The 14,441-nt window shown below is 38.3% G+C and overlaps 1 protein-coding gene across 4 annotated transcripts in view; it reads right to left on the reverse strand.

Annotated features, from left to right (window-relative positions):
* Positions 1-6,324: 6,324 nt before the first annotated feature.
* Positions 6,325-14,441, reverse strand: part of vwa5b1 (von Willebrand factor A domain containing 5B1) — a 53,199-nt gene continuing 45,082 nt past the window's right edge. For 3 of the 4 annotated variants that reach the window (XM_078949819.1, XM_023956869.2, XM_023956870.2), the window contains exon 22: positions 6,325-9,857. In XM_078949819.1, coding sequence (XP_078805945.1) covers positions 9,228-9,857 — 630 coding nt within the window. In that variant the 3' untranslated portion in view covers positions 6,325-9,227. The remainder of the gene's footprint in view (positions 9,858-14,441) is intronic. The other variant, XM_078949820.1, reaches the window with a different exon arrangement.

Raw genomic sequence — 14,441 nt, forward strand, 5'->3', positions numbered from 1 at the left:
TCGTGAAATACTGTAACTCTGCAAAAACTGTACTAGAAAACAACACAGGGTTTTTCGTATTGGCCAAAAACAGCATAATCATAATTAAAAGACCATTGGGATTTTAGAAAGAACTTTGGGCTGCGTCACTTCATTCCACACACCACTCATGATTATAGCTTCAACAGCAATTTAGCTCCATTCGCTAAATTGCCCACATGACACATGAGTGTGATTGCCAATCACACTCATGTAATTAATGTTTTTTTCTGCATTCCAGAAAGTTTTGCCTTCCTTCTTCTACCTGTTCTTCATCAGGAACAGTGCTTTGACACAGTCCAACTCATAACCATCATCACCGTCTAAGTTCTGGGTTTTGTTCTTTTTTGGGGCCGAGCTGACCCTACGCACATTTTTCTAAATCGCAAATACATCTTTTTTTAAATGTATTTGTTTTTCTGCATTGCTATTAAAATGTCTCCTTAATGTAATAACTGTTGTAAATGTGAAACAACTTTGCTGAAAAACACACTTTTTGACCATCTTGATACAGTAAATCAGGGAAGTTATGATGTCACTCCTAAGCAGCACAGCAGACACACTTACGAGTTTCACCGTGTGAATGAGACATCCAAACCTGCAGCATGGTGTGCTGCCCTGCCTATTGTACAACCATCTTGGCTTATCATGCTCTAAGCTTTCCGTGAAAGCAGCTGTGTTAATGAACTAATACCATGAGCCATAATGGGAAAGCAGATACAGAAACAAGAGAAAAACAATAATAGAGCCCAAATGCAAAACTTAATACATTTTAATTTAATTTAATTCAAATAAAGCTAAGTGTTCATTCAAAAATGATCTTGAAAAAACTTTTTTTATATTTTATCTTACAGAAATAAGCAAACTAATTATACTTTCAAAAATGAAAATGTAAGATATATTACAGCTATAACATACTCGATAAAAAAAAAACATTAAGTTGTTACATTAATCAAGAATATTTCAAAATACATAGAACGAAAATACGTTGTAACAAAAATAGAGACGGAAAAAAAACTTTTATTTAAACTTCAGACACGGGAAGAAAGCAAGATGTTGCCACAGCAACAGCTAATCGCCCCATATCAGTCATTTAGTGTACTCAGCCCTGGACTTGCCTTCAGGCAGACATTACAAATACAACACCGTGCCCGCTTTAACACTTTAATATAATGGCTTGTATTAAATTACCCATCGCTTTACCCAGCCCGTTTACAGTGAGATAATAACGACCGCTAAGAGTGGACATGCGAGCGGAGCCAAATGGGCTTCATCTGAATGTAAAAAAAGCATCCATCAGTTATAATGAAACATCCTCACTGCAGCTGTCTGCTGCACAGATTGATTGACATTCTTTATTTAGAGTCATTGACAATACAGTGAACTGCTGTAAAAAGTTGGGTTTAACTCAGTAGCTTAGCAACGGTGTGCTGCAGAAACTTTTCAACCACAGGGCATATAAATAAACACCCACCGTTTTGTGTTTTTCAACCAAGAGCTGCAAATGGTCAAGAACACAGAGTCCTATTTGATCTCGGGAGGAGGGTGGCTGCTAGTTCATTAGTGCTCCTGTAATGAGCTTTAATGTTTGTGACTCATCAGTGTGTGTTTGGACCATTTCCTCCTCCCTTATTTCCCCTCTTAAATCGTTCTTCCGGTGAGGTGGATGAAATGAATGCTGTCAAAATATCATAAAAGCCATCTGCCTTTGATTTGAAGGCTGAATATCCCAGCTGCCTTTTGTCGTGGATATGCTTTTTAGAGCCACTTAGTCAAAAATGATCATTTGATGTTGAAGTGACTACACCCCATGAAGTCACAGGATGAAAATGACATTTGCATCCAATTCATACAAATCTGGTATACATAAAAACAAAGTCAGATTTCAACCTTACAGGAAGAGAAAAAAAGAAGAGAACAATTGTTGAAGGAATTAATTTATGAACCAAAGTTTAAAAGTTTGTACAAAAAGAAGGGGAAAAAAACATTTTTTGTAGAAGCCTGTTGATGAATCCTCTTCCATTCATTTATCCAGGTTACAGTTGGCTTTAGCCTTAGTCACAACTGCCCTTATGGGTGGATATAGCTTGTCTGGAGATAAAAAAATACAAAATAGGCAAGAATGTATGGGGCACACAGGTGACCCACTCCAAAATATCAAGATTGTAGACTGCTCGCTGAACCTGTAAAGCAAAAATTTTCATGCACATTTTTTTTTCCTTTGGGCATAGTCGTAGTGAACTCTTACCCCAAATTCACGCTGGTCTGTCTGCGGTGCGCTTCCCTTGCATTGCGTGAAGTCCGTTTTGTGGCTGCCCGCTAATTTTAATTGACTCTGCCGCATTTCCAGTCCACCGTCAAGTCACCCCCATGTCAAGTAGTTTTTACCACTCTCTTCGCTCATCCAACACTTAAAACAATGAAACCCCATGTTCTCTCCTTCCTCACTGAGTCTTTGTGAAATTCATGTTTGGTATCATATATGATGTCTTGTTTTTAAAACTTCCACAATTAAACTTTCGTTGTCAATGACAGTGTCATCTGCGTTGTTAACGTGCACTATCATGTAAGCATGTCATATATATATACATATATATAAATCTATATATATATATATATATATATATATATATATATATATATATATATATATATATGTATGTATATAAAGCTGCCATGTGCCAACTTGCTTCAGACAAATCGCTATGTTTGGATCATAGTAATGGAAATCCATTGATCCATTCATCGTTACACCTTACAATCTCTAGCTTAAATATTTTGGAATATTATAGCAGATGTGTAACCATGTCAGCTCTAGCCCACTTGGTAGACTCTAGCACAGTACAGATGTGATACAATGCCTACATTGGCCAAACAAGTGTTCCTATGATGAAATTCCCCTTAACCCTTGTGCTATCTTAGATGACCCCACCCTTACATTGACGTGTTATTCCTACCATGACAAAGGTGGATAAAGGTGGAAAGATTTCATGTAATCCATGGACACCAGTAAAGATCACAAATCATTGAAGAAAAAAGTTTAGCGCACTGTCTAGTGGGTCTAGATGACCCAACTCCCAATGGTAAAGTGCCTAGGATAGCACAAGGGTTAAACAAATTCTTAAAACGTCATTTTTGTCTGTGCAGCTTTATAGAATCTATGTTAGGACTCAAAGCTTATTAGGGTTTTCCTGTGGATCTGCATCACAACCTCTCCTCCTGGGAGAGGTTGTGATGCAGAAAAGATTTCTACTTTCAGGTGAAACCTAAACATGCAGCAAACAGGGCATCAGACTCTCATGATTAGGATAATTATTGTGTACTGCCACTGCGGAGGCGGAGTTCAGAATTATCTGCTTTCAAATGTAGACTTTCATCCTCCATGTTAACACTAATAACAGTGTTTAAGTGAGGGGCTTGGCACAGCTCTGTAATGGCGTTCTTTAATAAATTTAACCAGGCCAAGTAAAAGATCAGCAAGTTACAAAGATGTGTTGAATGAAGAAATTATTTTATTAATCCATTAGCTTTGATAAGGCTTCCTATCAATGTCTGACTGTGAATCGACATGTGTATTGTCGATCAATACAGACCATGAATTTCTGTTTTTTTTTTGTTTTTTTTTTGGATGCTGGTGTGCCGCGGGATTTTTGTCAAGGTTAATGTGTGCCGTGGCTCAAAAAAGGTTGAAAAACACTGGTCTAGATGACCCAACTCCCAATGGTAAAGTGCCTAGGGTAGCACAGGGGGCACTGGGGAAAGTTAGCTCTCAGCCTCTTCCTGATTCTGTTTTGGCTTCTGTACTGTCTGAAACCATGAAAACACATGAAAAGATGTAGTTTCTTTCACTCCCTGTCAAGTCTTGAAGCTTTGAGAGTTGAACAAAAGCAACAAAAAGTAAAATTCATTTTTTCTATAAAGTTTTTCCATCCACCTCGAATTAGTCTCTTCCTGATCACATGGCAGCTTTTTAGTTATTATTACTTACTTTATTATTAACTCACTATGACACAAATAGAGGATGATAATGATAATGAAAATAATTGAAAATTGACATTTTAACATATCAATATTAATACAATATAGTATTAATCTAAGCAGGGGGAATGGACCGCCCTGGCCCGTTTTATGAAATGATCTGCCCTCTGCCGAAAAATATGTATAATGGATGTATTCCCCCAAACTTCATTACAGTAGGTGAGGTAGGGGGAGCAATAAGTTAAATATTCTCTGACTACTAACTAGTCTGACAATAAGCCTGTCCAAAGAGGAATGTTTTAAGCCTAACTTTGAATATAGAAACTGTGTCGGCCTCTCTTACACAAGCTGGGAGCTTAATCCATAAAACAGGAGCTTGGAAGCTAAACGCTCTACCTCCAACTGTACTTTTTTATTTAATAAATGCATTTTGTGAGCAAAGTGTTCTGTTTGGTTGGTAAGGCACTAAGAGATCTTTATCTTTTTTGTTGCATTTTGAACAAGCTTAAGACTTTTTAATGAACTTTTAGGACGCGCTGCTAAGAGTTACAGTAATCCAGCCTGGACGTAACAAATGCATGGATGAGTTTTTCAACATCACTTTTTGATCATATGTGAAAACTGCAAACTAGCCTTAGTGTGAAAACATTGTTTTTTATATAGCCACTCTTTGTTGCACAGGCGATGGCTTGAATTTCATCCTCAGTGCGGTCACTGATCGAAAGAGGTTTCAGTCTAAAATCTTACCATACATGGCTTCATTCATGCTTTCCTCAATATAGATCAGTTGTCCGGTCCCCTTTGCAGAAAGAAACGCAGGCTCAAACCATATTCTCCCCACCCTCATGTCTCACAGTAGGTTTTGTGTTCTTGGGATGCAGCTCAGCATTCTTCTCCCTCCAAACACTGCAAGTGGTATTTATACCAAAGAGTTCCGTTTTGGTTTCATCTGACCTCAGCATTCTCCCAAACCCCCTTCTGGATTATTCAGATGGTCTTTGGACATGTGCTGGATGGGTAACTTTTGCAAGATTTGAATCCATGGCAAAATGGTGTGTTACTAAAGTAACCTTTGTGGTCCCAGCTCTCTTAGGTCATAGAACTGTTCCCTGTGTAGTTTTGTAGGTGTGGACAGTCTGCTAAGAATTGAGTTGTTCCTTTTAGATGTTTTTTTTTGGCATTCTTGCCATGTCTCAGACAGAGGGTGTTGTGTGACATGTTTTAACCACGCTGAAGTTACGTCTTTTGCTTGCTGTGTCACATGTCAGGAACTCTGTAAATCCAAAACATCAAATTGTTACTTTATTGTTTTAATAATGTTGACTATTTATCAAACTGATAATTAATCTGTTCTTGTCTTTTAGGCTCTGACTGACAATCATACTTTCTCTCTGTGGATCAACCCAAACCTTAATACACAACCAACTTTTTTTTTTTAAGAATCTTCCTCCTCTGTAAAAAAAAAAAAAAAAAGCTTCTTGTAAGAGTTGCAAACTGTCTTGTTAAATTGTCTTTCTTGGCTTCTTGAGGAACCCTGTGATAGACTGGTGACCTGTCCAGCGTGTGCCCTGCCTTCGTCCAACAGCAGCCAGGACAGACTCCAGCAACCCCAAGATACATCGGATTAGGAACAAGGACACATGGATGGATGGATGGATGGATGGATGGACGGATGGACGGACGAACGGATGGCTCCTTGAGGAAAACTAATTTTTGAACTTTTTAATTACACGCTGGCATGTGATGCGTTCATGAACGTGCCTCACATGCCAGGGAAAATTCTTAGAGCAATTTGTTCCCTTCCAGGTTGCTCCCTCACTCTCAGCTTCCAGAGAAACACCTGGTCCTCCCAACATACGTAAACCTATCTGTAATTTCACAGACAATAGCAGACTACAAGGTAGAGCTACTTTTAGTCAAAGTTACTTTTTTCGAGACACAAAGTCCAAACACAGATTTTTATTTTTTCTATTTTTCTTAGTTTATTACATGCACCTGCAGGGCTGGTAATAGCATTGACGGTTTTAAAGACACTACAGAAGCTTCCACAGCCTCAAATCATCATTTTAAAGGCACAAACAGCAAGTCATAAGATGGCACACAATAGAAATGACTTTAAAGAAACAATCTTTGACAGTAACAGCTGCACAGACTATTTCAATACTAGGCCCAAAAACAACTATATGTTACATACATCATGTTTCCCAAGGAAAATACTGCATTAGGAGCTCCAGCTGGGCAATTTGGTCATCCAAAAACTGTGTATTAAAACACTCGGGTTCATGCAAAAGAATGCATGCAACTCAGCCTGAGTGGATAAAAAGGAAAATACCTGAGAAAAGTAACAGAACATTGAAATAAAATACAGGTAAAGTAAATAGTCAAAGAACCTAAAAAGAGAAAAACAATCCACTTTACAATATTCAAAGCAGGTACATGGGGAGTTTTTTTTATACCTTCTTACCCAGCAGTGATGATTTTTTTATTTTTTATTTTTGGTTAAGCTTGACTTGGTGCAAAACAAAACAATACTAGTTAATTACAGCATTCTCCAAACAAGGCAACCCCATCAGCGTCACAAACAGACCACTCACACACAATGATGCTGGACACCCTATTGACTAGTACAAGCAGAGCATCACAAGGTTTGTGTTAAATTTAACAATTATCAGCTTGCATTTCCAGGCTGACAAAAAAAAATACAGATTTTACAAAAGAAAGCATGTTTTCTTTTCTTTTTTTTTTTGAGGCTTCCAATCAGCATCTGTTACACCAGAGCTGCACTGCAATGCAAACATCAGTCGGGAAGTGAAACGCGGCCGTGGCTTAAAATAAGTTGACCTGATGGATTTCAAACCCTCTTCATCAGAATGGAGAAAATACGTGATTGGTGCTTCAGGTTCACTTATTTACTTTAAAAAAAAAAAAAGGAAGGAGTGCAAATGTCTTCTTTTTCCTTTCTTATGCCTTAGTTTTCTCTTGTGCAGGAAGGTGTGAAATTAAATTAAAAATAAAACTAATCTTATTAATTTGAAACAATCTTCACTCAACAGAAATTCCCCAAATCAATTTCTTGTTATGGCTTTGCTGTTGGTTTTTATTGTAATTTATTAATATGTTTTTTTATATTTATATAGCATAATATAATTATATATAACTATATAATTTACCATTACACGTACAGAAGAAACAAAGCATACAGAGTTAGTAGCTCTCTGTACCGCGAAGCGGGGTCTAAGGGCAGGGATGCCAGTATAGCTTAGTCAGTTTGTTAGTTCATTTTTAGTATTTTCCTATTGAACTCTTTGTATTCATGATCCTTTTGAGTTTATGTTTTACTTCGAAGCCCTTCAAAACGACTGTTGTTGTGATTTTGGGCTATACAAATAAAATTGAATTGAATTGAATTGATTTGAATTGTATGGCGATGAAAACTTACAACATATACATTTTTTTCTAACCTTCATCATGCAGGTGATTGAGACCTTCAAAATAAAAGTTCCTTTTGGATAAATAAAAGAATGTTCAAGATGCATTATTGTGAAACAGAAACTCTCTGCTGTTGCTTATACCTGCACTAAAAGTCAGACCAAAATTTTCCAAGAATGTGAACAATGTGGTCTGATGACCTGTAGTTGATGTCAGGTTCATTTTTTTTAAATGTTAGGGTTGAAGAGGCCCAGACCCTTTTGAGTCGAAGTGGTGGTTGGTACCATGACTATATATGAGAACTGAAGAGAGTGAGTGCGACACCACCCATGGCTTACTTCCTGCTCCATAGAAATGAAGCCAATTTGATCACTATTCTTTTAGCGATATGGATGCCGCCATTTTGGAACCAGAAATCGTCAGTAAGCAGTGTTTGATGTGAGTCAATGTTTCAACCACTCTCAAGAATCAGGAGGGAAGTTGTTAGAAGTCCACACCCCTACCACTTGAAAGTGGGATTCACAAAATCTATAAAACGTTTTGATCGTTGGACGTGAGACCCCATATTGAGGTATCTGGAAAAAAAAGGTAGCAGAGCAGAACAAGAATGGTTATTCTGACAAATAGAATGTTTTTTCTCAACATAAGGAATTTGTTTTCCTTCCTATTCGGAATGCCAAGGGGGAGGGGCCACTCAGTCCAGTTCTCCTTCAGTCAATGGTTGGTACCAGATGAGCTGTTGTGGTTTGTTTCAAATCAAAACAGCAGCTGCTTCTGTCAGTAGATAACAATAAACTGAGGCGACGATTTAAAATACCCTCCCAAAACTAAAAAAAAAAAAAAGTCAGCATCAAGAGTTACGTCCCTTCAGTCACCTTTCCTCCCCATTCTGAAGTGGGTCGACTTCATCTTTTTTGAGATTCACACAAGCAGAGTCACTGACATTCAACTGGCTGATGTTTGGACAGCTTTTAGTGCATCTAAACCAAGTGACTGAGCTGCAGCGCAAAGACTTCCACTTTGTGTAGGCACTTGTGGTAAATGAACTGTGATGCCTTGCGGGGCCTTGTTTAGCAATAGTTTTTCAATATAACATCCAAGCTAACATACTGCTGGTAAAGCCTGTCGTGCTGTATTATAAAAAGTAAAATGACTTAAAATAATGTGAAATATTAAATTAATGGAAATAATTTTACAGACATTCATTAACGTCTATTAACACCATATTTATTCTATTTTTTTTTATTCTGACATACCTTAGGTTGAGTATTTTCTTTAGTTTTGTTTGCATATAATTTCATCTTTGCTACAATTAAACCAACAAAGGCAAAAACAGTAACTACGCTTGATTGGACAACTGGCATAAGAAAAAGGTGACAGTACAGCCAGGAAGAACCCAGATTCTTCTTTTTCTTCCACAACACAGTGGGTTCAGGAGAACATGACGCAGCAACAGTATGCCACCTATGCAATAGTTTTTGCAAACCTTTTTTTTTAATCTTTTGCAGCATTGGGTTTCTGTGGCCACCGTGGTATTTTTTTGGATAGTCTGCGGTTTAACAGGCAATGACTAACACTGACACTCACCGAGTCGTTTTTGATGGCTGCTGCTCTCCAGGTGTGTCGGCAACTGTGATATGTTTGGAGGAACACCACGACGACGGGACAAAAACACACTGTTCACCACGGCAGTGACGAGAGTTAAGACTTTAGAAGCAAAATGCTGGGCAGAGAACAGCAGAGCCTTGGTTAGCATAGTTTCATTTAGGACCAAGAACACCTTGGTGGTCTCCATCAAAACCTCAGACGCTATTGGGGTTGTAACAGAGCATGTTCAGTTGCAGGTTCTCATCCCAGTGTCTGAGAATGATGAAGAGCTGATTGGCAGCCGCCTTGATGGAGGCTAAATCTTTCCCTTCAGGAATGTCCTGCTCACTGAGCCACATGCTGGCTTTTGCTGCGACCAATTCCCACTCAATGAAATAGCTGGCTGAGCTGTGCTCCAGCCAGGCGAGGGCCACGGCTGTGGCCCACACCATGCTTTCTGGATTCAACGTCTTCTTCAGCACGCCACCAGGTGAGGTTGTATCAGAGCCCCCTGAAGCCGAGCTCCTAACAGCATCGGCGTGGAAGGAGTGTGTGGACAGTGGGAGGTCAGCAGCGGTGGACGGGCTTGGTAATGAGGCACCAGTGTCCGGCCATACACCCCTGGAGGGACGGGGGGCTGCGATGATTCCTCCAGCATGCTCTGCAGTTTGCATTTCGTGCTCTAGAGGTGATCTGGAGCCGTCGTCTGTGCTTTCAGTGCGGCGGCTGCTCGAGCGGTGGCTGGTGAAGGGGGACGTCCACTTGAGCTTGTCCATTGGAACGTTTATGGCTTCACACAACGCTGAGTCCAGCAGAAATGCACCACTAGCTAACTGCAACAACACCTGCACACAGGAAGTCACAACAGATCACTTTTGTTGGCCCCAGAACCCAGAAACTAGGTTTTATTCTACGTACAGCACCAAACGTGGCTTGCTTGGCAGTTGTATCCAGTTTCAGTTAAGTCAATGTTCAGACGCAATGACAGGTCCTGGGTTGCTTTTTGAACATTGTGGGTGGTGTGATGCTTTAGAGCATATTGGTCAGGGGGGAAGCGCGGTACATCAAAAATTCTGACAGACGTCAAAAGGCTGTTGTGTGTTTTTTCCTGAGTTCAAATATTTGAACTTTAGAAAAGCAATGCGTTGCATTAACTCAGCTTTAGGATGTGTTGATGATCTGATCAGTGGGATCAAAACCAACATGTATCAAAAGCTTTTTGTTGCCCTCTGTGCTGCTCCCAAGCTTTTTGATGTTTTTCATATTTGTAAAAAGATGTGAAAAATGGTCTCCCACTTTTAACTGTATCTTTGTCCTTTTTCCTTCATAGACTAATGTCAGACAGATAGTCATTAAAATGAGTGATGGAAGCACTGCTTAACTTAACCCTTGTGCTTCCTAGGCACATTAACATTGGGAGTTGAGTCATCTAGACCAGTGTCTTTCAACCTTTTTTCAGCCAAGGCACACTTTATCCTTGAAAAAATTCCACGGCACACCAGCATCCAAAAATTGAAAAAAAGAAAAACATCATAGTCTGTATTGATCTACAGTCCCTCTGCAATCTCATATGCATTTTTGTGATAATTGTGGCAGAAAAAACTGGAAGTTGCTGCCTTTTTTTCTAAAAGATGTAATAAAAGTTAAATTAGATTTCAGTAATAATTTTTAACTAAATTATTTGAAATTTTACCCTAGTAGTTGTTTTTTCCTCCAGTTTATTAACATGCAATTTTATGTAACCTCACAAAAAACAAATATATTCTTTCTAAAAAGTGATTTATTTTTTAAATGTTGGTGCAAAGGCAACTGTAATTTTTGAACAATATGATCACAACATGTTTGATTAATTTTACACAAAAAGACTAACAATATATACATGTTTTCTGTAGCTACACAAAAAGTGAACATGTAGAAATTTTACTAGTTTTCCTTTTGTCTTAATCAAAGATGAAGTCTTTGAAAACTTTAACAAAATTTTTTTATTTCTTTTTAGATGATTAAATTGTTTTAATTTAGTTAAATTGTGTCTGTTGGCCACTTCACCTTAATCCTGTTTCTTAAATTTTGTTATTACTTCTTCTTCAATTTAACATGTAAAATAATCCAGACGTTATTAGAAAAGTGTTTCAGTTAAAAAGATGACATGGACCAAACTCTAGGATGTTTGTCGGTTAATAAACACAAACCTTGAAGGAGAACTAAACTGTTTACCTCTGATCTCATCAAGAAGATTTAAAAACATTTGATGTGTGTTCGTTGTGGTTTCAAGATGTTTAACAGGAAAGACTCATTGGCTACGATCACACTGCAGGCTGAAACAGCCGCCAAACACAGACTCGCTTCTCTGTGCTTCATTGTTTTGTTCACTTGTTCCATGGTCTGATACCGATTTCCGCGGAAAGCTACACCGCTAAAGACGAGCTTTAGCTGTTATTTTTGTTGGAACTGAGAGACTTTATGAGCAGAATCTGAACAAGGAAGTGAAGACTTTAACCACTTCTGATTGGTCACACTGATGACGTATGATTAAGCCTCCAAGAATGGTTGGCAGAGAGAGTTGAAAGGGCGGGACTTTTCCTAAAAAACAGAGCTTAAGTTGCGGCTAAATCGCAGTACCGTCATTCTTATCAAAGTGTCTTTATTAGCCCTTGTGCTATAATGGCACTTTAACATTGGGAGTTGGGTCATCTAGACCCACTAGACAGTGCGTGAAAACATTTTTCTTCAATGATTTGTGATCTTCACTGGTGTCCATGGATTACATGAAATCTTTCCACCTTTATCCACCTTTGTCATGGTTGGAATAACACGTCAATGTAAGGGTGGGGTCATCTAAGATAGCACAAGGGTTAAAATCAAATAAACACAAAGAAAATGTCTTTTACAATCTTTCATATTCCTAACTACTCAGTGTTTTATCAGGGCCTGTTTTGATGAACAAAGAGCTGATTTCCTGGAGATGGAAAATGTTTTTAGATCAGTGAATGGGTAATTTCCCACAGCACACCTTACCATCTCCCATGGCACACTAGTGTGCCGCGGTACACCGGTTGAAAAACACTGATCTAGACCCCACAAGACAGTGCGCTGGACCTTTTATCTTCAATGATTTGTGATCTCCTCTGGTGTCCATGGATTACATGAAATCTTTTTCACCTTTATCCACCTTTGTCATGGTAGGGATAACATGTCAATGTAAGGGTGGGGTCATTTGGACCCCATAGGATAGCACAAGGGTTAGAGCAGCTGTCATTAAGACGCAACTCCTGGTGGAACTATCAGTACTGAAACGAAAGATCTTCTGAACCCAGACATGGCGACGATGCCTTTGTAGAGCTTGCCACCTAAACTTTGGACATAATCCATGTTATCTATAATGGTGTAATCACAATGCCCTTACAGCTAGATCTGACAAAAAAAAATGGGAATAACTGTACAGGGCATGCACGAAATTTCAAGGTTGTAGAGTGCTTGATGAGCTTGTAGAGCAAAAATGGTTTTTGTTTTCGACACGGGACAGGTGAAAAAATATAATATAACCTAGAAACGTACAGTAAGGGGGAAGTAGGGGAGGGGCAGGCGTGTCATACACAAGTGCTGTTTACATGATACTATACAGGTTTGTCCACTATTTGCCAGCAGACAGCCCGTATCTAGCCACAAAGGCAGTTGTGACTATTGCTGTACCTCTGACTAGTGTGTTGTAAGTCATTAGTGCCTTCAATTTACATTAGCCTTACAATTATTTTAGAATACACTTATCACACACGACAATTATACGTTCCACTTTCTACGAGCCTTAAGGGAACTGCTCTGTAAAACACTTTGTGAAGAATACGCAAGGCCGAGTTAGGAATAAAATAACCAATCAGACTTGATTTTGGGTGGGAATGCAGAAAAGTGTCACACTATAACTTGGTTTAGTTTTATTACATGTTGCCATTTCAGAACGGACCAAACTGACAAATGAGATCACACATTTAAACATTTGGACAAGATTCTTGCTGCCAGTAATGTCTCATTTTCAACCCCATCTTCATCAAAAAACCCTTTTCTTGATTTGCGCTGAAGACTTTTAATTAAATTTTTATTTCTACGCTTTCTACGCAAATGACTTCCACTCCTTTGTCCGTGAGCATTCACTTTGTAATGAACCGCATTCTGACTCACTTGCAAGTTAACCCTTTAGCACTGGAACTGGCCAGCGACAAGAGATAAAAAACACTCTTTAAAATACTGCAACTCTTCAACTGACAGTGGTTAAAAGTTGCATATCGGCACAAAGTTGCTTTCCTCAGCTTTACAATCCTTTGGACTTAGATCAATTAAGTAAACGGTCAAAAGAGCATTCAAAGAGCGTCTATACCAGAGCTGCAGTTCCAGTGTCAAAGGGTTGATTGAGCCCCGGGGAACTAAGAATCAAAGTTTAGCAAATAAGACCAAATTGACCTGTTCCAGCATGACTTTAATGGCATAATTAGATAAACTGAATAAGCCACCCAGAGGTTTTTTTTTTTCTACGTACAGATATAATATTTTGAATCAGTTTGCAGTAAAACCTTGAATAAAATGATGAGTTTCTGCTCTGGGTTTCTGCTTGGTAAACCTGCACTAAACAAAATAATGAAAGGATATGAGCTCAGGGTCACTTAGATACTTGAATTTATCTTGTTTTTCTGCTCTGCATGTCTCAGTCTTGATTTATGGCTCCAACCAGCTGGTTGTTGTGAGGTGCTTTAGAACAGGACTCCTTGTTGTTAAGGAAGGAGAAATTACTCAGTAGGCAGCTGTATCACAAGGATGTTTATCCCGCAGCCATTTGTGACTGAAAGCTATTTTGTTTTGCTGCACAATAAAACACCACTGAATAATTCTTAAAACCTCTGCCATGATCATGTTTCAGAGGTCAATGCTCTGGGGTTTTAACAGTTATACTGCTGTAAGCCATGATGTTTAAATGCAGTTTCTCCTTCTTTTTCCCCCCAAGTACATAGTAACAGTAACATAAAATATGGAAATTTTGCTTTTATTTGTTTAGTTTATTGTTTAGTTTTTAATTTTGTCGTGACTTTTTAAGTAAAAAAGTCACGACAAAGACGATGTTTAGTTCTTCATTTGAGCGTCATTTATTTAAAAGTCTTCCTCGTTCAGATCCCTCTCTCGTTTGGTTTGCATTCACATTAAACCTCTGAGAATGGTACAAACCACCCTTAAAGTTACAGAAAGTAGAAGAAATCCTGGCTAGGCTATAAAAATATTACTATATTATACTATTGCTATGTTAAATTTAATGTCATTTTAAATAAAGGAACATTAAAAATTTAAATGTTTTTAGTATTAATCATAATAATAATCACAATTATTATAATAATACAAAATGACTAAATAGAAACATTTAAATAAAATACAGCTGATTTGAAATCTTA

Source organism: Oryzias latipes, chromosome 7, assembly GCF_053564925.1.
Source record: "Oryzias latipes strain Hd-rR chromosome 7, Olatipes_Hd-rR_3.1".
NCBI classification, from domain to species: Eukaryota; Metazoa; Chordata; class Actinopteri; order Beloniformes; family Adrianichthyidae; genus Oryzias; species Oryzias latipes.